Here is a 27886-nt window from a genome sequence, read left to right as displayed (position 1 = left end):
CAATTGGGTGTTGTATCAAGAAAAGAATGAAAGGATACAAACCTGCTGATAATTAGGATAAACTTCAAGAAATCCACATGCTGAAAATTCCAATTCATTAATTTCTGTATGGTGTCACAGCCCCATTTAAGATACCCCTTAGGGACACCTCAACCATCAATGGAGTCCACATCAAGATCAGAATCAGGCACATAACCATCAAGCTTCATCTCTCTAATGAGCTCATCTAATACGTCATAAATCTCATCACATCTCGGGTGAGATTTATCCCCCACAATAAATGCATGGACCTCATCTCTCACCTCAATCCAGCTACAACCTGGTTCTTTCTTCAAACCACTCTCTCTCATCAGCTTCCTCATTCTCGAGACCTCCTGCCACCTCCCATCTGCTGCATATATGTTAGACATCAGCACATATGCTCCTGAGTCTTTTGGGTCTAGCTCTAGGATACAAGTAGCTGCCCTTTCAGCTACCCTAATGTTTTTATAGATCAAACAAACACTAAGCAATGTGCGCCATATCACTATGTCTGGTTCAAAAGGCATGGTATCAATGAGCCTCTCAGCCGCCTCAATTTTCCCTGATCGACCAACTATATCTACCAAGCAAGCATAATGCTCTAGTTGTGGGCTCAACCCATGGTCTCGAACCATCGAATCAAAGTAACCCAGGCCTCCTTCAGTGAGGCCAACATAGCCACAAGCCCTGAGCACCGATACAAATGTAGCGTGGTTTGGTTTCACATTTTCCCTCTTCATTCTTTCAAATATCTCCAAGGCCTCTTTCCCTCTACCATGATGAGCATAGCCTGTGATCACGGCATTCCATGATATGAAATCTCTCTTTTCCATCTTCTCAAACATTTTCAATGAGTCATCCATATCCCCACACTTACAATACATGTCTATAAGTGTGCTTCCTATGTACACATCCTTGTGCAGGTCTTCTTTGATGATCTGAGCATGGATTTGTTTGCCTAACCCCACTGTGGCAAGATTTGCACATGTATCAAGTACTGTAGCATAAGTAAAGTTATCAGGTTTTAAACCAAGGTCCAGCATTTCTGAGAAGAGTTTCTGAGACTCCTCACTCTGTTTTTGCTGAGAAAAGCCTGAAATCATAGCGTTCCATGACACAATTTGCTTCTCTATTCTTCCATGAAGGTTCTCAGCATCTTCTAAAGACCCACATTTACAGTACATATCGACTAGAGCACTCCCCACAAATGGGTCTAGCTCTAAACCAGATTTGATCACCCTGGTGTGAATTTCCATTCCCAGTTTCAGTGTTTGAAGCCCAGAGCAGGCCTTAAGAACACTTCCATAAGTGAATTCATCAGGCTTCATGGCATAAGAAAGCATCAGGTTGTAGTGTGAGAGAGTCTCCATATCATCTCCATTCTGTTCGTAACCTGTGATTATAGCATTCCATGAGACAGAATCCCTGTAAACCATTTCGCCAAAGACCTTGCAGGCCTCTTCTAAGCTCTTGCATTTTGCGTACATGTCCAAGAGTGCATTGGAAACGCATATATCGGATCCATAACTAGTTTTTAGAGAGAGAGTATGAATCTGTGAACCCTGAGAAAGGGCCTCTAAAGTTGCACAAGCACTAAGAACACCAGATAAAGTGATCGCATCAGCCTTGAACCCATCTCTCTTCAATAATCTAAAGAATTTTAGAGCCTCAAATCCTTGTTTGCTTCGTGCAAAGCCCACAATCAAAGCATTCCATGACTGCAAATTCTTTTGGGGTAGCAATTCGAACACTAGTTTAGCAATGTCCAACCTCTCGCACTTGGCATACATATCCAAAATAGAAGTACCCACAATAGTATCTTGAAAGAATCCGGTTTTTATGGCATGACCATGAAACTGGAAGCCTAAATTTAGCATCAATAAACCTGCAATCGATCGGAAAACACTAGCATAAACGGATTGGCTAACCCCAATTTCTTCCCTTTGCATCTCTAAGAACAATTCCAGCCCATTAAGCCCTTGCTCGTTGAGAACATAACCTGCAATCATAGCACTCCAAGACACCCAATTCCTTTCTGGCAATTCCTCGAAAAGCCTCCTTGCAAAAACCAATTTTCCACACTTCGCATACATACCTATCAATGCACTACCAGTAACCACATCCCTGTTGAAACCCATTTGTATGGCACAGCCATGAACCTGAATTCCCTGCTCAAATCCCTCCAGAGTTGCACAGGCCTTCAATACTATGGCAAAAGATGTGTGATCGGGTCCAACATCCGTTTCTAGCATCTGTTTAAAGAGAAAGAGAGGCTTGAAGTGATCACCATTTTGTGAATAGCCTGCCATTAATGAGTTCCACGAGATTGCATCTTTGATGGGCATGGAATTGAAGAGAGAGAGAGCAGAGGGCATAGAATTAGTGAAAGAGTATTGATAGATCATGGAATTGTAAGAGACTAGATCTTTATGTGGCATTTGTTTGAACACATTGAGAGCATCGTGGGTGTTTGAGGATTTCAGGTACATGTTGATGAGGCAGTTGAAGACAAAGATAGAAGGTTTGAAGCCTGATGTGATCATGTGGGCATGGGCCTCTCGGCCAGCTTCCGACCGTCGGATGGCACATTCTTGTAGGATATGGGAGTAGGTTTTTCTTAATGGGGTTGGAATGGAGGATCTTTGGAAGGGTATTTTGGTCATTTGTGGATGGAGTTCTTTGGAAGGGTATTTTTGTCATTTATTGGTGAATTGGGGGTTGGGTTCGTCCTGGTTGGGGATTTGTTAATGGTATTATCATGATACCTTTGAGGTTATGGGGTAGTGGTTCATGGAAGGGTATCATGGTCATTTTTAGGGGGACGGAGGGTAGTGGGTTTTCCTTTTGGAAAATATGCGGAAGGGCATTGTGATCATTTATGGGGGAATCTTCCAAGGGCCTTTGCACTATTCTTGGGTCTGATCCAAATAGAGGTGGTGAACGGTTAGGGTAGCTTTACTCGTAATATCATATGTAACGGGAGGTTTATATTAAGGAAAATTGTTTCATACGGCGGGGACTGCATCCCCGAGGTATAAAACATCCATCCTAAAGATAGATGCAAATAGGTAGTCCACATAAATATAATTGAAACTAATGGTCCAAATGTTTTTTTAATAGAACTGTTATTTTTCATATTCTTAATCTTCGTATTAGAGATTACATGTCCTTAAAAATTAGGTCAAAAAATCCATTTCAAAAATAGATTTTTAAGAGGTGACTACAACTCATAAAAAAAAGTGCCGTTATATTAATATATTTTCTTTTAGGAATAGAAAATCTATCTTGAATATGTTGTGATTTTAGGAATAAAAAATCTATCTCGAGTATGTTGTGATTTATGCTCACTCTAATTATAAAATTTTAAACTTTGAAAATGATCTATAAACACATGAAAATCTTGAAAATAGATGGTCTAGATAATGTGTTGTAAGATGCATTATTTTGCGGATTCGAAATCTTTTTTTCTTTTCATATTCATACATCTTGATCAATTAGATGGTTTTCCAACATCCAAACAACTTTTTATGATGTATTTTTTAGGTGCATTTTTAATTCTATATTTTAAGATTGCAACCTTATATAAATATTTTTCTTTTTTAAATACTACTATTTCTATCCAAAATGTCATTGGTTAGGACTTTCTAAAGCACAACTAAAAGTATTAATAAGATAAGTTTGAAAATTGTAATTTCGAAATGAGTTTTTACCTTCAAGATTGGATTTTCAAAATCTAAAGCCAAACACCCTGCATGACTCGTCTTTTCTCCCCATCTCTAGTTTTTTTCTCTTTCTAAAGTCTTATCCACAATGTGGATATTGGCGATCACATTTTCTAAACCTATTTGTTAATACTTTTTGTTGAGAATTTTGAAAGTCCCAAATTTTTGGCATTTTGAAAAAAAAAAAGCCAGAAAATGGGGAGAGTATAAATGACAATACAATAGGATGCTAGTTTTACTCAAACTATTAAATTCTGGAATACCTTTTGGTTGGTGATAAAATTTATAATAGAGAAAATATTACTTAAAAGGTGTGGTTTCTATAAGGTTGCAACTTTAAATAATCCAATTAAGGTGTACCTCCAAATTTTTTTATAACATGTAATTTTGGTGAAAAAAACTATTAGGATTATCTCAACATCTATTTTTATATCTAATTATAAAATTTTAAATTCTAAAAATGGTTAAAATCAAGTGGATTTATAAACATATTAAAATCCTGAAAATTGATGGTCTAGATAATGTAAGGCAAGATCCACTATTTTTGGGACTCAAAATTTTTTTTTTTTCATACATCTCGATTTCGAAATGATCAATTAGAGGCTTTTTCAACATTAAAATAACCTTTTTCGATCGATTTTTGAGGTGCATATGTAATTCTACATTTAAAGTTGCAACTTTATATAAACTTTTTCCTTACTTAAATATTCAAATTAGAGTTCAAACCCGGGTGTGGACCTAAATCGAGAGCTCAGGATTAACTGCGCATGAGCCCTGACTTAGACTAGAGAAGAGGGCCTAAGTTCAGACCTGGTTGTGAACCCGATTCGAACCTGAGCTAGGTCGGGCACAAGGCCATATTTGGACCTAGAAGGACTCAATTTTTTCAAATTGGGCGTCGATCCGAATTGGGATCTAGGTCATGTTGGGTGTGAGTCTTGGCTTGGACCAAGAGGGCCTAGGCCTTGACCTGGGCATGAAGATGGTTCGAACCTAGGCTACGATGGGTGCAAACCTAGGATTGGACTCATAAGGACTCAATTTCAAACCGTGGTGGACCCAAACCTAGACTCAAACTGACGAACCAAAATGTAAGCACAACAATTCGCAAAATGTCATGTCTAGGAACAAATTGAAAAAAAATTCATGGTACACCGTGAACTCAGTGGCGTGCTTTTTCATAAATCACATTATTTAATACCATCCTTCGCATAAGTGACGATATCTGATACTGTGATTGTTTCCTACCATGCTATCAGCTACCGTGTCTTTCGCAAATCGTTGTTTTAAATTATGTTATTTTCCATCCTATCATTTAGCTGGGCTTAGAAACGAATTTTGCTGGACCTATACTAAACACGGGTTAAACCGAGGCCTAAGCATGGTGAGCCTTGCTCATGACAGACTTGAGCTCAAACCTGCGTGTGGACCTAAATAAAGAGCTCGGGATTAACAGGGCGTAAGCGCTGACTTCGACTAGAGAAGAGGGCCTAGGTTCAGACCTGGTCGTGAACTCGATTCGAACCTGGGTTACGTTGGGCACAAATCTAAGGTTGGACTTAGAAGAACTCAATTTGTGGACCCGGACTAGGATCTGGGTCATATGGGGCATAAGTCTTGGCTTGGATCAAGGGGGCCTAGTCTCGGATTTGGGCGTGAGGACGGTTCAAACTTGGGCTAGGCTGGACACAAACCTAGGATTGAACCCAGAATAGCTCAATTTCAGAACGTGTGTGGACCGACTTAAACCGACAAACCAAAATGTAAGCACAACAATCCATAAAATTTCATTTCGTGGAACATAATGAAATCCATAAAATTTCATTTCGTGGAACATAATGAAATTCATGAGATACCATGAACTCAGTCGCGTGCTTTCATAGCTCACATTATTTAAGACCGTCTTTCGCATAAGTAATGGTATCCGATACCGTGATTGTTTCCTACCACGGTATCAACTACGGTGTCCTTTGCAAATCGCCATATCAAATACCGTTATTTTCCAACACTATTTCAAGAAAGGTATTTTTGAAATTCGAAGGAATAAATGTCGTTTTTTAAAAAGTATGCAATTTCTACATGGCCGAAGTTTTATGAAAATAAAGTCAAGCCCCTGTCAAATCTTCACTAAAAAAAGCACTTCGAGTTTTGGAAATCTCCACGAAAGCTCTAAAATCAATTTTCACCACTAGTTATGAAATTTGAAACTAAAAAATACTACAAATCTTGCAAATTCCTAAACACCTATTTTCATTGCGAAACGGAAAATTTAGATATTTTGTTATAATATACGATATTTTAAAAACTTGATATCCTATTTCTCTGTTTTTACGACTATAACGATCTAGGCTGAAATAATTGAATTGAAGATTTCTCAACACTAGAACTATAATTTTTTTTTTCAATCAGTTTCGAGGTGACGCCTTACTTAATTTTGATACAGCTGCATCCGAGTCAAAACATATTCGTTCTGAAAATTTTAAGAGGGTGAAGCGGGTGAAAAACTGTCTCCCGCCAAATGAACGATCCCTCGCGCCAAATCTTTTCCTATAGTTCCAAAACCATCCCTCCATTTGGTGCTATAATAAAACCCTAAATAGATGGATGTGCAGTAAAACCCTAGATACTGTACAGACAGAGAGAGATCAGTACTATGTAGGCGCCATGAACGCACGATAGTGGATGCTTAGTAACCCTAGAAAGCAAACAGAAGTTGAGAGAGAGAGAGAGAGAGAGTGAGAGAGAGAGAGAAGAGAGAGACTGAGAGAGCGGGAGGGAGGCAGGTAGAGAAATCAGAATCTCTGAGCCGAGAAGAAACAATGAAAGGAAGATCCATTGAATTGATAGAAGCCCACAAACCCATCACCAATTCGTCTTCTTCTTCTGGTAATGATTTCTTTCCATGCTCGATTATATGGGATTCAAAATTGGATCGTATAATCACTGCTGGTTCAGATTCTCTTGTGAAATTGTACCATGGTTCTTCTTCTTCGAAGCCTCATATGATTCTTAGGCAGCATAAAGGGAGAGTTACAGGGATTGCTCTTAGCCCTAATTTTGATTGCCTTGCTTCTGGATCCATTGATCATTCCGTGAAGTTCTATGGTTATCCCGGTATGCTCTTTGATTACCATGTTGATTGGTTTACTTCTCCGAGAGAGAGAGAGAGAGAGAGAGAGAGAGAGAGAGAGAGAGAGAGAGAGAGAGAGAGAGAGAGAGAGAGAGAGAGAGAGAGAGAGAGAGAGAGAGAGAGAGAGAGAGAGAGAGAGAGAGAGAGAGAGAGAGAGAGAGAGAGAGAGAGAGAGAGAGAGAGAGAGAGAGAGAGTTAAATCAAACTACATTGCATTTTTTCACCAGATGATGTCATTTCAATAAATAATGTGACTGTTGGGTTACAACCTATATATTTATTTTGCAGTTTGACTGATATCCATTTCCTACAATTTGCTATTTTGTATTCAGCTGGCGAGTTTCAAAGCAATGTAACTCGGTTTACCCTCCCGATTCGCTGCATTGCTTTCAACAAATCAGGCAGCCTCTTAGCAGCTGCAGGAGATGATGAAGGCATCAAATTGATAGCCACTATAGACAGTTCAATATCAAGGGTTCTCAAGGGTCACAAAGGCTCCATAACCAGCGTGTCTTTTGACCCAAAGGATGAATATTTAGCTTCTATAGATGAATTTGGAACTGTAATTTATTGGGACCTCTCTACAGGCAAATCTATACATAACCTCCCAAAAATATCCCCGACTTCAATTCCAGACATGGGTTCTTTGAATGTTATTAGCTGGAGCCCTGATGGTGAAATGCTTGCTGTTCCTGGTGTGAAAAATGATGTGGTAATGTATGATCGGGACACATCTGAGAAGCTCTTTTCGCTTAAAGGTGGCCACCTTAAACCTGTGTGTTTCATTTCGTGGTCCCCAAACGGGAAATACATGGCAACCTCTGGTTTAGATTCTCAGGTCTTGTTATGGGAAGTGGAAAACAAACAGGACATTGATAGACAAAAATTTGAATACCAAGTTTGTGGGTTGAGTTGGAAGCCAGAAGGAAATGCTTTGGCAGTTATCGATGTCATGGGTCGTTATGGGATCTGGGACTCTGTTATTCCTTCGCACATGAAGTCCCCTTCTGATGGTGCTCCAAAATTTAGAGTGAGAATTTCAGATGGGTTTTTGTTGAATGATGAGGAGAGGCTAGAACAAGCCAATTCTGGTTGTTCTGACCAAATTGGAGAAGATAGCAATGGTGAATTGGTTCCCAATGGTTTGAGTCGTTTGCGTAGAGAGGGTTTGGTTGGGAGTGATTCAGATGAAGAAAGTGATGGTGAGGTGGGTTTAATTTCTCTGCGCAAGACTAGGAAGAAGACCCTTATTAAGCATCGGGAAAGTTCAGTGGATGGTGGGGAATTTGTGAGTGTAAATAAACCAGAGCGATCAAAATCCTCGATGCAAGAGGCTTTTCAGTCTGGCTCCACTCCAATACAGGCTGGGACACGTTGTTTTCTCTGCTATAATATGCTTGGAAGCATCACCAGTCTTAAGAATGATGGGTTCTCTCATATCGAGGTAAGTTTTCCAATAGTTTTGTTGTTTTCTAAGTTTGACAATTTTTAATTATTTATAAAAAAGTTGTCCATCAAAGTCTGAATTTTTGTCATATATATAGCAACCATTTTACTCAATAGAAAGTTAGTTATGACTGTCTAAAGTATTATTCTGAGCAGTTTGAGCGTTGCTTTCATTTGTTCTCAAATTTGTAAATACTTGAGGAACTGTGGTATACTATTTTTCCTCTTTTCTTTGCATTCCACATTTATCCTTTTTGGATAAATAACATCAAGTCTCTGATAAATAATACGAGTACAACAGTGATATTCATATTTTGCAGGTTGATTTCCATGATACAGGGAGGAGTTCTAGGATACCTTCATTGACTGACTATTTTGGTTTTACCATGGCTTCACTTAATGAGAATGGGAGTGTTTTTGCTAATGGTCGCAAGATTGGGAAAAATATAAGCACGCTCATGTATCGGCCATTCGCTAGCTGGGCAAATAACAGCGAGGTCTGTAGTCCTTAACTTTGGAGAGGATGTCAGATCCTTTTGTGCAATACAAAGTTGCTTGCTTTGCTAATGACAAAAAATGTTTCAGTGGGACTTCTACTAAATTGATTTTATGCTTATTTTGTGAACACAGTGGTCTATGCGGTTTGAGGGTGATGAAGAAGTGAAGGCTGTTGCACTTGGTTCAGGTTGGGTCGCAGCTGTGACCAACCTTAATTATCTTCGCATATTCAGTGAGGGCGGCTTGCAGGTATACTATAATACTAACATTAACATATTTATAATTGTTTGCATTGCTGCAATTTTTGGAAAATGAATCTTATTTTTATTCGGGAGCATTGTACCTGAGATGCGGTAAGTTCATGACCTGCTGTATTTTTATTGGGGCACAAAATATTTGAATTTGAAGGTTATTTTATTTCTTTGTTCTTTATGTTTGTTTCATTCTTGGTATCCACGAATGATACCTGGAGAGTGCATTTACTGCCAGGTATCCACGAATGATACCTGGAGAGTGCATTTATTGCCATCAAATAACAGATGTTGTGTACTCCTTAAATGTTCACCTGTCTGTTTGATCAAAACGTGTGATAGTTTAGGAGGTGGAAGTGTTGATAGTATCATATATTGAGCAGGAAAGAAGGCTACGAAATGGAAAGTGAATAGTTTTAACGCTCTTGGATGACAATAACTTCATTGAAGCTTTTTGAAAGAATAACTTGATTGGTGCTAAAGTAGGGAACTGGAAGTTGGTTGATGGTTGGAAAGTCTCGTATAATTAGGCTATGGTGTTGTTGGTGGTGGTAGCCGTCGTGGTGGTGTAAGTCATTTAAGACTTCACCAATACTCTGTGTGTGTGTGTTGAGAAAAGTTTATATAAGGTGCTAAACACATGCTATAGAAGTAAGGTGCACCACAATAGTCCCTTGAAAATGGTTGTTCTGATGTTGAAAATCTCTCCAATTGATAATATTGGCCTCAAATGTATGATATGATAAAAAAATGATTTTAACCAATAATTATGCAGAATTTCGAGGTTTACAAGAGGGTGTTGATTTAGCCACTTAATGGAATGCCTCCCACTGCAAATTGAGAGTGATTCTTCCTTATTTGTTCAGGTCATACAAGGTAGGTGTAAAGCTCCATGAGCTCTTAATACCATTGCTGCTAATTGCAAGTCTAGACTTGAGAATCATTCATGATCCATTTTTCATGTTTATCGTGAAGCTAATATGGTGGTCAATGTTATTGCCAAAAAGGCTACAGTTTTTGTAGAGGCCACTATTTGGTGCTCTAGGCTTTCAGATTTTTTTAACCTTCCTTCATGATGTGGCACAATTACCTTATTGTAGGGTTGTAAGATAGTACAATGTGTTTTTTTCTATCTTTTATTAATGAAAAACGGGTAGAGGGCATCTCCTTCACTGATTTACCCAAAAAACTATTGGAAATAGAGATATCTAGACTGTCCATTTTATAGATTTTTAACCATTTATAGATTTGCTTGATTTGTACCATCTCGGAGCTTAAGTTTTATAATTTTTGAGAAATGTTGGCTATAATTGTATTACTGAGCAATAAAATGTATGCAAAATGGGGGCCCTCTTAGAGGGCATCCTATACAACCCCACAGGGTTACAAAAATGGAACAAATGAAATTACTCGAAATAGGTGGAAGATAGCTTTGCAAAAATCTAAGACCCCGTTGGGGTGTTAGAATTAGCTCCCAAGCTGGTCAGTGTTGGAGTCAGCTTCTCGAAAACTATGGCGCCCAGCGATTGAGATATCCCAAGTCAAGTGGGATATCTCATCAAATGTGTCATCTTGACGCCACGGTCAAAAGGAGAGTCCTGATGCCCACAAGATGATGTTTTTGGAGTCTCCTTCCATCACCATGGTGGGACCCCAGGTGGTTTGAAATCTACAAAGGCCTTCTAGTAGGGCACTTGCTTCAGCTTGAGTTGAATCTGTGAAGCCTATGGGGCAGGAATAAGCTTGCAAGATCTGTCCATCAGTGGAACGAAAGAGACCCCTTACTCCAGAGGGTCCCGGGTTGCCAAGGGAGCACCTGTCAAAATTCAGCTTGATGGAGCCTGGCTCTGGTGGTATCCAGAGAGATGCTCTCGAGATCTTAGCGCTGGCTACCTGAAGTAAGTTGTCCCAGTTCCTATAGAAATCAGTGTAGGGGCAATTCTTGAACAATATATGATTTGTGGCCCAAAATGCCACTAAGTTCCTAACTTTGTCAGCCAAAGCCACGACCAAAGATCTCTCTCTGAAAATTCTGCAGTTCCTTTCGATCCACAAACCCACATAGTGGCTGAGACAAATGCTTTCCATAGTTCTCTGCCTGCCTTTGGCCAGGGGGTATAGAGGAAAGCCTTTAACATGTGCTGAATGTAGATTGGAGTGACCCAAATCCACTGGAAAAAGTCCAAAATATAGGACCATAGGGCTCTAGAGAACTCACAATGGATAAATAAGTATGCATTTGATTCCTTAGCCTCGAATCTGTTAGGTCATTGCAGTCCTCTTATTTGAAGAAGATCAACCGTCAACACTCTCTCATGGAGTGCAATCAAGCAGAAAACCTGAATTAAGCTTTTGATAACAGTGACGGACTGGGATTGGCAGTGGTTTGGTTGGAGGTGAGGGAATTAAAGAATGAGGATACTTTGAAGATCCCCGAGGATGATGGCTGCCAAATGATCTTAAATTTTGTAATTAGTGGTGAAAATCGATTTTCAGGCGATCATAGGTGTTTCCGACATTGAAAATACATATTCCAACGTAATATGGAAATTCACCTTGTTTTGATTGCTTAAGGTTGAGGCCTTATATATATATATATACATACACACACACGTATATATATATATATATATATATATATATATATATATATATATATATATATATACACGCACATATTATATACACACACACACACACACACACATATATATATATATATACACACACACACACGCACATATAATATATATCATGGTGGTGGAACTTATTTAAGACCTTGCCAATAGTGGTCTGTGTATATTTTGTCAACATCATGCTAAGTCGTAAACTTCTCTCACAAGGTATCTTGAGACTCTAGCACATTATATATAGGTGCAGGCGTGGGAAATGTTTCCTGGACATGTCTAGACGAGACTACTAGATTCTCCTATAAGTGCTTTGGGATTTTAAACCTCTCAATTAATAGAAAACAGCCAATCTATTGATTACATAAGCTCCTTCTGTGGCATAGGTCCTAACGATATCCAATTGCATACTATAATCTTCCAAGAATAGAATGTCACTTCTATGATACAAGGACACAGACATCCTGTGTCTGACACAGCTCTCGTGAAGTGGCATGAAGCGGTGTGTAGAACATGGACATGTTTCGACAATGCTGTCTACATATATTTATCTATATTATAGATGACTACCCAAAAACAATATATACAGTTATACACTTAATTTGACTTTTAATAATAAAATTAACAAAAAATGACAAGTCTCAATCATAGACTTGTGTCTCCACTGTTCACTGTTGCAAAACATGTTTTCAGAGTTATTGGCACATGTTTTGATATTGGATGCATCAATTGGCCCATGTATAACAGACATTTTGTATTAGACATGAAGACATACCTGATCCGTCTGATGTCTCAGATGAGTCCATTTCGGACATGTCGAAATGTGCCCGAATATTACTTTCTGTGATAGATCGCATGCTTCAATTGCTGATGTGCATGGTATTTATGTATTACACCTTTGTTCCACATAGTTTGTTTTAAGTTTGATGTTTATATAAGATGAAGCGTGCAGAGTAGAAGTTCAAAACCAATCTCAGGGTTTGTACATTTTATGTCCGTGGTGGGCTTGTGTAGATGTAAACAATGCTTAAGGTTCTTAACTCACTTGTGATCACTCCACTTAGGCACATCATGATTTAGTAGGAGCAGTAGCTGAGTTAGTGTTTTCTCGCAAGTCTCATCTTACCTGAGTCGTACCGTATCCCACTGAAGTTCAGCTGAACTGATATGATATGCTCTGAAATATTTTATTTTCATTCCATAGGACTTGTCAAGCTGACATAGGCTTCGATGGGTTGATGTGGCTGGGAACTGGACCAAGTCCCAAGCTAAGTCTGATTTTTAAAACTATGCATTGGAAGTTCATTTTGTGACAAACTATGGTACATGAGTAAGTCATATGTCTTCAATAACATGTTTATTTCTATACAACTCTGGCAAATAAGGCACCAAGTAGCCCCTTGCTATCTTAAGTTTGGTTGCAAGGAAAACATCGAGAAATTGGTATGGTGGTGCTACATTTAATTATGGGCAATATTGGCAAAACATATGGGTGGATGAGGTTGCTTCACCTCTGGATGCTGTTAGTATTGCCAAAATTATTGACATGTTAGGCTTTCATATAGGTTGTGGAATTTGCTTATGTATTTGTCATTGGATTGTTTAAAACCTAACAGATAGGATAATTGATTTGTCCATTCTATGGTGCTGGGTAAATGGCATTAGTGTCTCTATTTGGCATTAAATTTTTAAAAGTCTATGTGGTAAACTTTGTCCAACAATTAGGGTTATTTTGAAAAAAAAAATGTAATTACATATTTGTGTTTTATTTTTTGGATAATTTAGTGGGGAAAACAGGCCCCTACCCATTTTTTCAAGTAGATTAGGAGTTAACTTTTTGAAAGTGTTATTGGGGTAGTGTTAGTGCTGGGAATGGAAACCAAAACGTGGTGACTAGGGTGTGGGGTGTTACCATCACAACCCCAGCCAATTTCTCAATTACATATTTGTGTTTCTCTCAAAATTGCACATTTTTCTCTGAAAATTGAAATATGGTTTTTATTGATCTGTACACTGTTGGAAGTCTGAAAATATATTGTATTAGGCTTTTATTTCTAGATTCTTTTCAATTTTGCCCATTTTATATGCCTAATTTTTGATGAAACTGCTAGTACTTTTAATATTATAATGAATTGATATTTTAATGTTTTACCCTTCTGTGAAAGTTCACTGCACGAGTATCCTGGGAATTTGACATACTATGGAAACCTTCAATTTCATCTTACCCTAAGCAATGTTTTCCGTCAAGACAGAGCAGTCAGTTCACCACTTCTTTTTTTTTTTTTGGGGGGGGGGGGGGTGCGGGGGTGGTTATGCTGAGTGCAGAGTCATATTTTATGTTCTTAACTTCTGCAAAATAAACTTTTACCCAAAAAAAAACTTCTGCAAAATAAACTCACTCCTGCAGTTGGTGACTTGCACAGTATAGAGAGAGATGCTAAACTCAGTCTTTTGCTAATTTTATCTATAAAAGTATGCATTTCATAAAATACAGTGATGCATGTAGTGATCTGTTTTTCTTTACAAGTTGTGGTGCACCCCTTTTGCACATCAGTTTCTGCTGATACTTCCTATAATAGCCATGTTATTTGTCAACTTGAGGCATTTGAAGATAAACCATTGAGTAAAATTTCTGAATTTTCGATGTAGAAACCATATGCTTGTCTTCAAAGTTCTCTGATTGCTTCAGTTAGAACATTGTTTCTGCTGCTTCCATTAAGGCATTATGTGCATACACACACATGCGTAATCTGAACTTCCGCTTTTGATGTAAAATTTGAACTTTTTGTTGTTCCATGTAACTTTTATTAACACACTTATGTAACTGAAGCAAAATGATGAGTTAAAGCTTCTGAATTTATGATGTTGAAATCGTACATAGGTCTTCAAAGTTCTCTGATTGCTTCGGTCAGAACATTAACTTTCACTCTACATACATGCGTCCACGTGGGTTTTTGATGTAGAATTTGAACTTTCTGTGTACCCATATAATTTTTATTTAACACCCCTAGTTCCCTATGTATTTGGACAATGCTATAACATGCTTATTTTTCAGCATGATATGACTGAAGGAAAATGATGAGTCAAAAGTTCTGAATTTATGATGCAAATTTCATATATAGGTACTTCAAAGTTCTCTGATTGCTTCAGTTAGCACCGGTGTTTAGAAGCCCCAAATCTGGTGTTGGATCTGGATTGGCAATTCTAATCTGGATTGGCTGGTTCTCTGGGTCAAAAATGTATTTAAGAAAAAAACATTTAGAAAATTAGATTAGGATTGGCAATTCCAATCTTAATCGGTTGATTCTCTGGGTAAAAAATGTATCTAACAACACAAGAATATTTAGAAAATCAGATTATGTGCGAATTGCCCTGTTCTATGATGTGGATCGCCAATTCTACTGACAGATTTGCCCGGGTCTCCAATAGAACCTTGCGATTCCGGCTGAGTTGGATTGGTTCCTAGTTTCGTAAAGAAACCAGTTTGTTCCCCTACCAAATTGGTTCTGGATTGGCGATTCCTATTCTTGATTGGCAGTTTTATGACACTTGTCAGAAATTTCAACTGTATCTCTCTTGGGGGGAGGAAGGGAGGGACTTTATTTTATTTGTTTTTCTACATTGCTTTGAGATGACACTCTTCTGTCTTCAATTATATTTTATGTTAGCTTATTTTTCAGCATGATGACTGAAGCAAAATGATGAGTTATGTTTCTGAGTATGTGATGTAGAAACCATATACAGGTCTTCAAAGTTCTCTGATTGCTTCAGTTAGGACAGTCTCTCTCTCTCTCTCTCTCTCTCTCTCTCTTCTTCTCTCTCTCTCTCTCTCTCTCGCTCTCGCTCTCGCTATGCATACACAGAGGCTCACACACATGGTCATCAATTAGTTGTGTTAGTTTTTCATACGATTGATTTTCATCTGATTTCATTTCATCTGATACTCCTACATCTTTAACTTTGAACGACCCTGTCATCATGGGGATGAGAAGGTGATTAAAAGTGAATTCATTTGGTTGATTGGGAATTTTGGAAAATACAGACTCAGTGGAGATGGCTCAGCTCTGTACATGATTGGGTTTTGTTTGAATTATTTTGGGACCCTGGCAGGCCAGTATTTTACAATATCTTTGGATAAGATCCAGCCGAATATCATCAAGTCATTGGATTTGGATGCTACTCAGTCCTGGCCTAAGTCCACATTTTTAATTCTTGAAATGTTCTACTGTGTATGCATGCAGGAACAGATTTCTCGCTCTCTCTCTCTCTAAGCTGTACACTTATAAAATGTCTAAGTGCATCTGAGGATCATTATACACTATTTTGATATCTTGCTAGGCTTTGCTTATGTTTTAACATTTCATATTTTACATTTTTCCTTGGACTTATGAAAGGAATAAAGTGTGGAGCAAAATGTTGGAGGTTAATGTTCTGAATCTGTGATTTTGATAACTGATGCAGTGGTCAGCAAAGTACCCTTATTGCTGTGCTGTAGTTGATACTTTTGATTTCTTAGTCTAAAGTCATTTGTTGTACATTTACATAGATTTTTTTTGTTCTTTTTCCTCTTAAAGGAGGTGTAAGGTTTCTTTTGTTACCAAGTTCATATTCTCATTTGTAAAGCAACTAAAAGGTTCCTTTAGAGATAATTCAGGGGAGAATGTATTAGTGCCTATCTTTCTATGGATATTTGTGTTTGGGAATACTTAGTTATATATGAAGCCATACGGAGGCAAATTCACCTGAGATGCCATGTGATACTGTTTTTTGGTAGAATATTCTTAGTTCTGGAACATTATTATTATTTTCTTGTTCTTCTTGATCTTTGACCCTTGTGTAATATAGTTATTTTTTTTTTGCCTTATTTCCTCTTTTCTTAACAGTAAAGTTCTGGGTTTAATTCTATTGCTTACAAAATCAGGTAAAATAGAACAAACAAAAACTGAAAAAGAACAGTTCTTAAAAGAATTGGATATTTGACATATTCTAGTGTTTAGACTATATCTAATCCTTTTGACTGTCAACTTAATCGGCGTTTTTGTTATCATTCCTGTTTCCTTGTAGAAATGCATTCTCTCTCTGGATGGTCCTGTAGTGACGGCTGCAGGCCTCAAGGATGAGCTTGCGATTGTCACACATGCCTCCCAAAGCCTTCCTTCTGGAGATCAGGTACATAGATTATTCTGGTGGTGTCAAATTTGGGAATTATGCTACAATCCAGCGGACTATATAGTAAAACCATAGTCACTAATGGAGTGGTAAAACCATAGTCCCGAGGGGTCATAACCATTTAATGATAAATGATTGCTTGAGGGATAGGATCCACCATTGGGGACATATCCTGTTTTGGTGGATCTCTCTCTCCATCTCTGTCCATTCATTGGACGATGATGACCCCAATGGCACGTATAATTTAAATAAATTATCTATCCTTCTACAGTTTCTGACGGTTGTTGGTAATGGTGGGATTTAAGCAGCTTTGCTTATTGGTTCAATGATTAGAAGTTCAAATGTAGTCAGCTTGGGTTTGGAGTTTGGACATTACTAATAGGCACTTTTTAACTCCCCAGAATTGTGCGCATTGATGGGTGAAACTGTTTCTCTTTGTTCTGCAGATGTTAGAAGTTCAAGTATTCAATGTAGCTAATAGCACGAAGGTTTTTGAAGGTCGGCTTCCACTAACTCCTGGTTCACATCTCACCTGGCTTGGGTTTAGTGAAGAAGGCTTCCTAAGTTCGTACGATTCCAAGGTCCACCATTTCTCAATACTCTTCCTTGTAAATATTGTCAGTTACTTTGGGGAATTACACACACCCACACACAGACATAGGTATACATTGATAAGTTGGAGAAACAGAAAATATGACATGCTGTGAGTACATCATGCAGGGGGTTCTTAAAGTCTTTACAAAACATCATGGAGGCAGTTGGATTCCACTCTTCAGGTATTTCATTTAGAGAGTTTGCATATTGTTTGTGGTTGATTGTCATCCTGTTCCTGATAGCTAAGATAAATTTGCACCATCTTTATTTAGTGCTGCTAAAGAGCGGAAGTCTGAGAAGGATTACTATTGGGTTGTTGGATTAAACGCAACGAAGGTGTTCTGTGTTGTCTGTAAATCACCTGAAACATATCCACAGGTAACATCCTTTAGCATAGTTTGGATCAAACCCCTCCTCTCTCTCTCTCTCTCTCTCCCAGCAGGGTGGTTGGGGCAGGGGGGACAACATGTGCACATGTTTTTTCTGTTTCCACCCCCGTGCATGAGCTGGATATTCTAGCTACCCATATCCCCACCTATGTATCCCACTAATGTTATCCAAACAAAAATTGCATATATGTATGTAGGAAAAAAGTTTATATAAGGCTAGATTGCAGTAATCTACATCATGAATTTCATTTAGAAAATGTAGATTTTACACTCTTAAAAGACATGTCACTTTTGATATCGTCCTAAAAGACGTGCCAAATCTACCCCATCCAATAAGAATGGACAATTTAAATTATTGCAACCTTACTTCTACATGTAAGGTTACAACCTTATGTAATATACATACATGTATCGATGCATATGCGTATATACACACTGCAACCGAACTACAGAAGTCACAAAATTGCTTTTGGGGAAATTCTTGTAGCCCAGATATATAGTTACAACTGCATGCCCATGTATTTGATGAATATGACCTGCATTATTCTGTTCACATCATATTTGTCATGATTGTTCAGGTGACACCCAAGCCTGTCCTTACACTCTTCAATGTGTCGTTTCCTTTGGCATCATCTGATCTTGGTGCCGAAGATCTTGAAAATGAGTTTATGATGCGTGGCTTCAATCTTTTACAGGTGGCAGTCGAGCTTTCCTTTCCTTGTATTATTGTAGCATTAGTTCTTCTCTTAGCTGAATCTTCTCTGTTATTTGAACTTCTCAGGCTCAGAGAATTCTTGAAGAAACAGCAGCTACAGGTCAAGACACCACGTCACTTGATGATGAAGTTTTCAATATGGAAGCTGCTCTTGACCGTTGTATATTAAGGCTTATAGCCAGCTGTTGCAAAGGTGATATGTTTTGGAAGATTTTGCAAAATTCTACTCTCTCTCTCTCAAGTTTAGATGAGCATGTAACTGATGTGAAGCTTATTTCAGGTGATAAGCTAGTGAGAGCTGCAGAACTGGCTGGGCTGCTATCACTGGAGAAATCTTTGAAGGGTGCAATAAAGCTTGCTACTGCCATGAAGCTTCCAATACTAGCTGAGCGATTTCATGGCATGGCGGAGGTAAGTACCGTTCATTTGTCCTTGAGCAGAGTTGTGCTGGGAGTAGCATTTGATTTGGCTTAGGAATAGGCAGAAATGGGTCTGCCGATTTATGTCAGACCTATGAGAGAGGAAGAGAGTAGACAACCTACTCAGAGAGAGAGAGAGAGAGAGAAAGAGATATTTGCTGCTGTCGCTGCCTGAAAACCAAACTTTATAAATTATAACTTGCTCATGGAGAGAGAGAGAGAGAGAGAGAGAGAGAGAGAGAGAGAGAGAGAGAGACCAATTCCATTAAAAATAACTGGAGATGTGCAAAAATATGCCCGAAAGCCAAATTTTATATCTAGTGAGTCATGGACCTTGTCTGTGCAGTGTTTTGTTTGTTGATTCATATGCATCCATGCCACAGGAAAAAATGCTTAGTGAGGCCCTGGCAGAAGACCATGTGACTGTGCATGGTAGCATTGAACCTAGTAGAAAATGTGTACCAAGTATTGCAAGGACTCTACCTCCACAGCCTGTAATATCATTACCTTCCCCGGTATTTTCACTGAAGGAGAAACCAGAAAAGAAGACTGCAACCGAATTTAAAACAATGGAAGCTAGTGGGAGGTCAGATGAAAATGGTTCCAAAATGAAATTCAGTAGCATGGTCAGTCGTAGGAATTTAAGTGTAAAGGATCCCAATATCAAATTCAAGAGCATGGAAAGTAGTGAGAATGCAAAGGTCAAAGATTTAAATCTTGGTGATGATCAAGCAAAGGTTCCCAAGCCCTCTAATCCGTTTGCCAAAGCACCCAGTGAGCAAGACAAGTCTTCGTTGTTTGATTCTATCAAGCAGATGAAGGTTGAGGATATGGGTAAAGAAGGCCAAAAAAGGAAAGAGAGGACTGTGTCTCTTGATCAATTATCTGTTGCCAAAAAAGCAAGATAGAAAAATGAAGGCAAATCCCATTTTATTGGTATTTGATTATTGTTAGAATCAAAGAGGCCTCATTGAGCTGAAAATAGGTGATGCTGTTGACGCTTGATGGGGGTATGATATGCGATCATGGTTAATTATCCAAATTGCCTCAAAAGAAAGGACCTCATTTTGTTTTCTCTGATTGTGGATGGTACCAGCATTGTAGTTCCTGCATCAAAATCTCTCATTTATGAGGTGGATTATGGTATTTGGTTGGAAATATTTCCATGAAGTTGAGCAGTGCTGTTATCCATAGTTTCATCACTGGAAATTCGATTCCCGGTTGTTATAGAATTCTGTGTAAATATGTTACCATTTGTTTTTCGTAATTGGTATCACCTGATTGTTTGTTACAAGGTGTGGTTAAGATCTTTAAAATTTCCAAAGTGAGCTAGTCTTGCAATTTTGCTAAGAAAGAATATTTGATATGCAAATGTACAACCCATGCTAAAAATCACCAATAGTCCAGACAAGAGCATGAACCAGCTATGAAATGATGGAATCGATTTAAGTCCCTCACAGTTATATCTCGACCATATAGCTTTGACAGATGCTTCAAAGCTGTGTGACAATCAGCGCACACTCTTAGGTTCTTCACAATCCTAATGGTAGTGCCTGGCCTTGTGCTAATGAACCCAAAAGCTATTGCCAGCTTCTCACTGTGATGGCCAAGAGAAGCCTCTTTAGCTTCTTCCTCTTCTATGTCAAGCAAAACCTCTTTGGTATCAGGCTTATACCCCTCTGATCTCAATCTCTTACTCATCTCGTCTAGCATTTTGTAAATCTCTCTCTTCTTCAGGTGTTTGGTATCGCCCACTACAAACTCGTGGACCACCCCATCTATCTCAATTGAGCTACAACCTGGCGTTTTCTTTATCCCTTTACCTCTCATCTTCTTCCTCACCCAATGCACCCGGTTCCAATTGTTTCCCATTGCATATATGTTTGATAGCAACACATAGCCTGCACTATCATAAGGAGCCAATTCAATGAGTTGCAGCCCAGCATTTTCTCCTAACACAAGATCACCATGGATTCTAGATGCAGCAATTAAGGCTTTCAACATGGGTGCATCAGGTTCTGTGGGCATGGATCTAATAGTCTCATTGGCTTTCTCTAGCATGCCAGCTCGACCAAAGAGATCTACCATGCACCCATAATGGGCTCGTTTTGGCTCGATTCCATATTCTTGGCTCATCATTGCAAAGTACTTGCACCCCTCTTCCACTAAACCTCCATGGCTACATGCATTTAAAACACAGGCAAAGCTTATGGCATTGGGCTTTACTCCTGAGGTCCCCATGTTTTCAAAAAGTCTAAGAGCCTTTGGGCCATGTCCATTCATTGCTAGCCCGGATATCATAGAATTCCATGTGTCGACCCCCTTTTGGGTCATCCCCTCGAAAACTGCATTAGCCAAATCCACATTCCCACACTTTGAATACATGTTAATAAGCGAGGAACCAAGACTCGAATCGAGCTTATATCCATGTTTTTCAATGTATGCATGGACCCATCGTCCTTGGTCGATGGCCCCCAGGTGAGAGACAGCCGACAAAATGCTCACCAGTGTGATGCTACTTGGTCTTTCTCTATCGTCCAACATAAGCCTGAACAGCCTTAGCGCCTCCTTGAACTCACATTTTTCCACGTGAAGTGCAATCATGGTGTTCCAAGAGACTACATCTCTGTTGGGCATTTCATCAAATAACCTTTGTGCCAATTCCCCCTCTCCACAAATAGCATAACCTTCTAACAAGCTGTTCCATGATACTATATCCAATTCCGAGTGATGGGTACCGTCAAACACCTTACGAGCATCCAAAACTCGCCCACTATTTGCATATAAATGAATTAGCTTACTTCTGATGAAAGGATCAGAGCAGAGACCAAATTTCACAATGTTTGAATGGAGTTGTTCTCCAAAGTAAGCTATTGATAGTTGGGTGCAGGCTTTGAGCAAGAAGGTGAAGGTGTAGTTATCTGGTTTGGGACCATAGGGTAGCATTTTATGGTACAAGTCCATGGCTTTCTCTGGGTTTTCTCTCTCTAGGTGTCCTCTTATTACGGTGTTCAAGATGAATGTGTTGGGTTCTCTGATATGGTTGATAATTTTCTCAGCATATGCAATGTTGCCGGGGTTTGAAATTGCGTAAAATTCAGCCATTTTACTTGCGTGAAATGTCTGGAGAATCTGGCCTGATTTGAATAATTGGGCATGGACTTGGGTAGCTTCATTTGTGCTTTTGCAGAGTTGGAGGAGGAAGAGAGTTTTGCTTTGGTGAGTTGAGATTTTGGGTTGGAGAGAGGGAGGGTTTGGGAGTGTTGAAGAAGACATGAGAGTGTTGGTTCAAATGAGGAAGAAGATCGTGATGACGGCCAAAAGTTTCTCTCTTCCCTTCTCTTCCCTCTCTAACATAGGTATTGATTAATGAGGAAGAAGATCAATATGGCCATAAGCGCAACCTCTCTCTCTCTCATGTACACACATATGCCATAGACAACATGGTTTTGTCATTTGGACCAAAGATGTCGGTATTTGAGAGGATTCTTGGTATTAGTAGCCTAATTGTGCCTTATTCACAATAAATCAAAATGAACTTAAAAATTTTCATCTCTCCCTCAAACAAAACAAGGCAAAAGGGAAACAAGATTCAAGAAACCTAGCATTTTTTTTTTCCTTAAAATGTCTAATCTGAACAGCTCCTTTTCGTTTACAAAAATGATTATTGTGCCCTGCAATTTCTCAAGTAAATTAATAAAACCAAGGAATAAGCTAGCAACATAAGAAAGTGATATTGACAATATACCATTAAGGGATTGCATTACAAGAAACTGTCAGCATCTGAGTAAAAATAATGTTTCAAGCGTTCACAGATCTCGGGCTGTTTAAGTTTACTGAGTGCCCCATTTTCAATCTGTCCAATCCTCTGTTTTGTTACTTTGAAAATCTCTCCAATCTCAGCCAATGTCATCCCCCTACCTCTCTCTAACCCATACCTGTAAATCAAGATATCTCTCTCGTTATCACTAACAATTTCCAAGAGCTTCTCCAGCTCCTGTCGAAGATGTTTCTTCATGATAATCTTGGCTTCTGAATCGTTACGGTCATCTACAACCGAATCCTGTAAAAGATCTAAAACAGTGATTACCTTGTTGAACAATTTGTATTAATGTAAACACAAGGTTTTCTTTCGTCATCAGAAAGAAACAAGTAACTGTGAACAAGTGAAGAATTTGATTAAAAATGCATTTTTTTTAAAAAAAATTTAAAGATGCTGACCCCATGATTTAGATAAGAGCCCTTTTGAATGGGGCGGTCCAAAGAAATAGGCTCTCTTGCAGCAAGCATGAGCAGCGACTTTTTCGCTGGTGTTAATCCTGCCAACCAGGTTGCTTCTTCTGGATTTTGGTTCATTTTGGGATCTTGACGTATCAATTTCCTTGCTCTTTGCACTCGAGAAAGAAGACCGTGGATGTGATGCTATCGAAGAAAAATAATGTAATCCATCATTATTCAGCAACCAGAAGTATGTGAATATGATGGGTGAAAGATGACATACAGGCAAGCGGATGAGCCTTGAATGCCTTATTATCGCCTTTGTTATGCCATGTTTGATCCACCAATATGCATATGTTGAGAACTTACAACCTTTTGTATGATCAAATTTCTCAACACCTCGCATTAAGGAGATGATGCCTGCCTGAAATAGGAAACTTAGCATTGAATTGTAGGAAAGAGAGGGAAATGTGTTTTAAAAGAATAAAAAAAAGAAGAGAATTTGTAAAAACAACTGCTAAGTAAGGCCCCGAATCCAAATAATGAAGTAGAGGATAACCTCATTCACAGGCTCTGGTATACAAATTTTACCTGAATGAGATCTTCAAGGGCCATTCCTCTGCCCCTATACTCGAAAGCAATGGAAATTACGAGACCGATGTTGTTACTTAACAATCTCTCTCTACTACGCGATCCTTCTATTAAGCGGGACTTTAATTCTTTCTCATCAATTCCAGTAGCCCTTGTTAATTCATTCATTGTTGGGTCACGCCCAAACTCTTCCTGCAGAGTTTTCTTTGTTTTCTCTAACATCAGAGTAACCTGAATCAGAAATAAAATCAATATAATACTATCCATTGCATTCATAAGAACAAATAAAATCATTCAAGTGCCACCAGTCATTAAACAGACGAACCAACTGAGAAAACAAATCGCTTTGATATGTAATTGTATATTTGGAATTTTCTGCATGATACAATTGAGATCCAAAAGTATTCAGATGAAGTAGCAACCCCAAAGTATTCATATCAAATATCTAAAGGAACAAACAGACTTAAGTTCAGAATCAAGTTCAAGTGGGGGACTTTGGAAAACAACCTCTCAAAGACACAAATTATAGAGCACAATTTATACTAAACTCTGGTCATCAACTACAAATTACAGTCGCAAAACAGAATCATACAGGCCACAAGGAAAAGTTGTTGAATTTTGAGGACAGGCTCTAAATGATTTTTCTTAAGATCAGGTTGTTTTAGAAAATGTAAATTATCATGGGACCCCACTTAATAACCATCATCTCATTACCAATGCTCGCATCAATTGACCATGGTATAGAGTACCTTTCCGATATGTAATCACAGCATGACCCATAATAGCATGCTCATCATAATTGGATCCAAAGGGTTTATGTATTTTCAAGCAGCCAAACAGATTCTATGTAGGCAAAGTCACACGAGGGAAAGAACAAGTAGAGAATGAGATACAAATGTCCATAAACAACGTTTTATTCAAGCTGGACTAATTTGCATTTTGATTATTGTTAAATGAATAGATAAATCACTGCCATTAACCCCATTGTTTGTCATTTGAACCTTTTTCCCTCACCTTGACTGCTAATGAGAGTTTAGCCTCTTCAATAGAAGACATGGGTCTGACTTGTGCTGAATCTCTGAAGTAACGAAAAACCTTTTGCTTAGAGGGACTCCTATTATCAACAATTCTCTTATGGCTTTGAGGTTCCTCAAGTACTTGGACATGGCCATTGGTTTTCCTTCTCTTCTTTTCCCTGTTATGTTTTCTTTCAAGGAGTTTCTTGGACCTGATTCTCACATTTAGCTCCATCTCATCCCCATTTGAAACATATTGCCTTTGAATCGTATCCTGTTAATAATGCTGAAATTTTATCTGAGTCCTTTAATTGGAAGAGAGTATATTATAATCCGATGGACTATCAAAAAGGCATGATCCATGGGGACATCACTGTTCATTGAGATATGGATGGTCAAGGAGAGAGTGACTCACCAGAATTAGAGACCAATGGTGGGCCCCATTAAAAAAAAATTCACCATCCATATCATCGATGGATGGTGTGATCCAATTTGCTTTGGCCTTGCCTTTCCTTAGTCCATGGGATTCTAGAGAACTCCCAAACAATAATTCTTCTAATAGATGGAATTACTTATGCAAAGAAATTAATGGGAGTAACCTGGTTGGGTGCTGATTGATTAGATTCATTATAGTGTCCCTTGCCATTATCCAATTCGAAAAAATCCCCAGAATAGCCAGCACATATCTTTCCGAAAAATCGCCAGCCAAAACTTCCCTTTGAACTAAGAGTATATCTGAGAAGCAAGCAAAGATTCTCATCTGTAGAGTCAATGTTGCGGTCAGCATGTTAAAGAAAAGTGCACACCCCCACTACAATGCAAAGGAACATTAAGCTATGGCCACATATAGATACTCATATGCTGAAGTCAGTGAGCTCTATACAGCAAAGGATTTATTTCTGTTGGGCAAAGCCCCAAGTTCTTAACAATTCACAAGGAACTTCTTTCAAAAGGATAAAAAGCTTTCTATTGCCAAAAAAGTGAATCTCTCTCTCTCTCTCACTATAACACACACACATACTTGTTTGAGATTGTTCTAGGTTGATTTAGAAACACAAAGGAATTACACAACATTAGTGATGCTTTATCTGTTAATTTACCTTGAGCCGAAATGGATAAATGAAACCTGAAAGGCTAACAGGCTTTTCAGCTAAAGGATTTGTCCTTATAATACAATTGATTTGTGAAAACAAAGTTTAAGTGCATACAAGCACACATTCACTCATATAAACAAGGCATATAACCAAGTTGGGTGCTTCAAAGCCTGAAACTTTTGAAAATTACCATGTTCTGATTGCAGTTCTGTGCAACAAACATTTAAGTTTGGTTCTCCGGGCACGCCATCAAATTATGAACAACAGAGTTTCAATAGTCCATAAACTATTGCACAACCTTAAACTGCATGGTCCTAGTTGCATGATTTTAAATTGCATAACCATGGTCTAGCTGTATGACCCTAATCTAGCTGTATGACCCTAAACTATAATGTATGTCATTGCCGCATGACGTTAAACTGCTTTGCCCAAGTTCAAGAAGCATGACCTTAAAGACACCCCCACATATGCGCATACACCTTTTACGTGTATCTTCACATACGTCTTCTCTAATCGACCCGTTCATGTCCGCATACCCCCTCCATTTTCTCCCTTGTGAGCCTGCCTACATACGTGCATATGCCCTTTATATGTATTTTCACCCACGCCTTCCTTAGCCGACCATTCGTGTGTGCACCGCCTTCACTATCATTACCATCTTTTCCTCCAGGGAGTCTTACACCAACTTTTTTCAATAGATTTGTAGAGGTGAACCTTAATTCTACATTTTATGGTGTGAACCTCATTTCTAATTTTATCAGATTTAAGTACCATCAGTGGCAGAAATTTTTGTCAGTGGGTGTCTGGAAAAAAAAAAAAAGAGATATAATGATGAATAATGATTATAAAACGTTTATTAAAAGGACTGGAGCTGCAAGTGTAGTACTATGTGTACTGTCACTACGGGAGATGACAACATGAAATGAATACATTCTTTGCATTAGTAATGAGAGAAAAGAATCAAACATGAAGACAAAACATTCACCGGTCATAAGCATAACCATTCAGGACAAGGGAGTTCAACAAATTTTCTGAATCATAAATCGGAGAGAGAGAGAGAGAGAGAGAGAGAGAGAGAGAGAGAGATGATGAGAGAGAAACAAGTATAATAGCATTACAAAGATAAACAAAATCTCTTCACCTATAAGGATGAGGGACTTTAAGATGGGCCAGGTACTATATTCAAGAATCAAGACAGAATGAACAGAGCTGGGGAACAGAAAACCCATATCAAATTGGCAAAAAAATGGAGAGAGAGAGAGTAAATATGAAGTGACAAAGCTAATAAATGGCTGCCCATGAGAGTAAAAACCCAACTGAATTTGAGGCAAATTTTTTTTTTTTAAAGGAATGTAGTGAGAGAAAAGGAGGGCAAAAACTATAGAGAAAAGAAACATTAAAAAACAAGTAGTAACTACCCATTCCAAATTGCGGAAAGAAAGTACCCCGAGATGCACAGTGGAGACCACTGAATGAGCCCAAATGCTTCCTCTCATTTTTGGGGGCGAGTACGTGTAAGTGATTAGCTGAGAGAATGGGAGATTGTGCTACAATTGCCATTGTTTTCAGATTTACACTGTAACGCAATACTTGGATTGTTCATAAAGCTTAAAATTAAGTGGGGAATTGAGTGTTTAGAGTGTGTCAATTCAAAGAAAAAGAATTGCAATAAATGAACGAAATTCTTGCTCAAATGGGTATTTCAAGAAATGAAAGTAGAAGAAGAAGGTGAGGAAGACGAAGCAGAAAAACTTTGAAGGAGAAAAGAACTGGAAAAAGCCAAGAAAGACCTTGTGGTTGAAGATTCGCATGCCTCTGCACCATGACATTTCCTCTCTCTCTCTCTCTCTCTCAATATGTGTGTTTTGTAAGGTGCCAAGTCAGCAGCCCCTGACTTTAGCTTACATGTGGCATTGCATGATGGTAAGTACCGCAAAGAAGCTGGGACTGAGAATTTAGCCGGTATGGATCGGATCGTGGGTATAA

At 38.6% G+C, this 27886-nt stretch overlaps 3 protein-coding genes and 4 non-coding genes across 15 annotated transcripts; 5 read left to right on the top strand and 2 right to left on the bottom strand.

The window, feature by feature from the left end:
- Positions 1 to 78: 78 nt before the first annotated feature.
- Positions 79 to 22390, bottom strand: LOC105420639 (pentatricopeptide repeat-containing protein At3g02330, mitochondrial). The gene is made up of 2 exons (XM_011625021.3): positions 20377 to 22390; positions 79 to 2714 (listed from the first exon to the last, which is right to left on the bottom strand). Exons 1-2 carry the CDS (start codon positions 22255 to 22257, stop codon positions 150 to 152), a joined length of 4446 nt encoding a protein of 1481 aa, XP_011623323.3. The 5' UTR covers positions 22258 to 22390; the 3' UTR covers positions 79 to 149.
- Positions 6352 to 20305, top strand: LOC18433987 (transducin family protein / WD-40 repeat family protein). Its single transcript, XM_088848901.1, has 12 exons — positions 6352 to 6857; positions 7206 to 8317; positions 8640 to 8816; positions 8950 to 9066; positions 16760 to 16864; positions 17311 to 17445; positions 17585 to 17640; positions 17731 to 17836; positions 18426 to 18542; positions 18629 to 18755; positions 18843 to 18973; positions 19365 to 20305. Exons 1-12 carry the CDS (start codon positions 6563 to 6565, stop codon positions 19887 to 19889), a joined length of 3003 nt encoding a protein of 1000 aa, XP_088705027.1. The 5' UTR covers positions 6352 to 6562; the 3' UTR covers positions 19890 to 20305.
- LOC148780233 (small nucleolar RNA R160) lies at positions 14524 to 14599 on the top strand. Its single transcript, XR_016043484.1, has one exon. It is a non-coding gene; the product is annotated as a small nucleolar RNA R160 (small nucleolar RNA).
- Positions 14765 to 14841, top strand: LOC148780232 (small nucleolar RNA R160). Its single transcript, XR_016043487.1, has one exon. It is a non-coding gene; the product is annotated as a small nucleolar RNA R160 (small nucleolar RNA).
- On the top strand, positions 15388 to 15462 carry LOC148780231 (small nucleolar RNA R160). The gene has a single exon (XR_016043486.1). It is a non-coding gene; the product is annotated as a small nucleolar RNA R160 (small nucleolar RNA).
- Positions 16103 to 16181, top strand: LOC148780230 (small nucleolar RNA R160). Its single transcript, XR_016043488.1, has one exon. It is a non-coding gene; the product is annotated as a small nucleolar RNA R160 (small nucleolar RNA).
- LOC18433989 (uncharacterized) lies at positions 18069 to 27886 on the bottom strand. Of its 9 annotated transcripts, none has more exons than XM_088848919.1 (8): positions 27346 to 27693; positions 25406 to 25566; positions 24805 to 25080; positions 23791 to 24021; positions 23483 to 23623; positions 23203 to 23403; positions 22730 to 23044; positions 18069 to 19152 (listed from the first exon to the last, which is right to left on the bottom strand). In XM_088848919.1, the coding sequence occupies exons 1-7, from the start codon at positions 27458 to 27460 to the stop codon at positions 22745 to 22747; spliced, it is 1425 nt and encodes a 474-aa protein (XP_088705045.1). In that variant the 5' UTR covers positions 27461 to 27693; the 3' UTR covers positions 18069 to 19152; positions 22730 to 22744. The 9 variants fall into 9 exon arrangements, 7 of the variants coding, with proteins under 7 accessions (XP_088705045.1, XP_011623253.3, XP_088705046.1 ...); XM_011624951.3 differs by lacking the exon at positions 18069 to 19152 and having other exon boundaries at positions 22573 to 23044; positions 27346 to 27476; positions 27691 to 27886; XR_016042123.1 differs by lacking the exon at positions 18069 to 19152 and having other exon boundaries at positions 22573 to 23044; positions 23483 to 23619; positions 27691 to 27774.

This window comes from Amborella trichopoda, chromosome 10, assembly GCF_054954075.1.
Source record: "Amborella trichopoda isolate Santa Cruz 75 chromosome 10, AtrichopodaSantaCruz75HAP2 v2.0, whole genome shotgun sequence".
Classification (NCBI taxonomy): Eukaryota; Viridiplantae; Streptophyta; class Magnoliopsida; order Amborellales; family Amborellaceae; genus Amborella; species Amborella trichopoda.
Note: the sequence above shows the minus strand (reverse complement) of the source record. Positions and strands in the feature narration are given on the sequence as shown.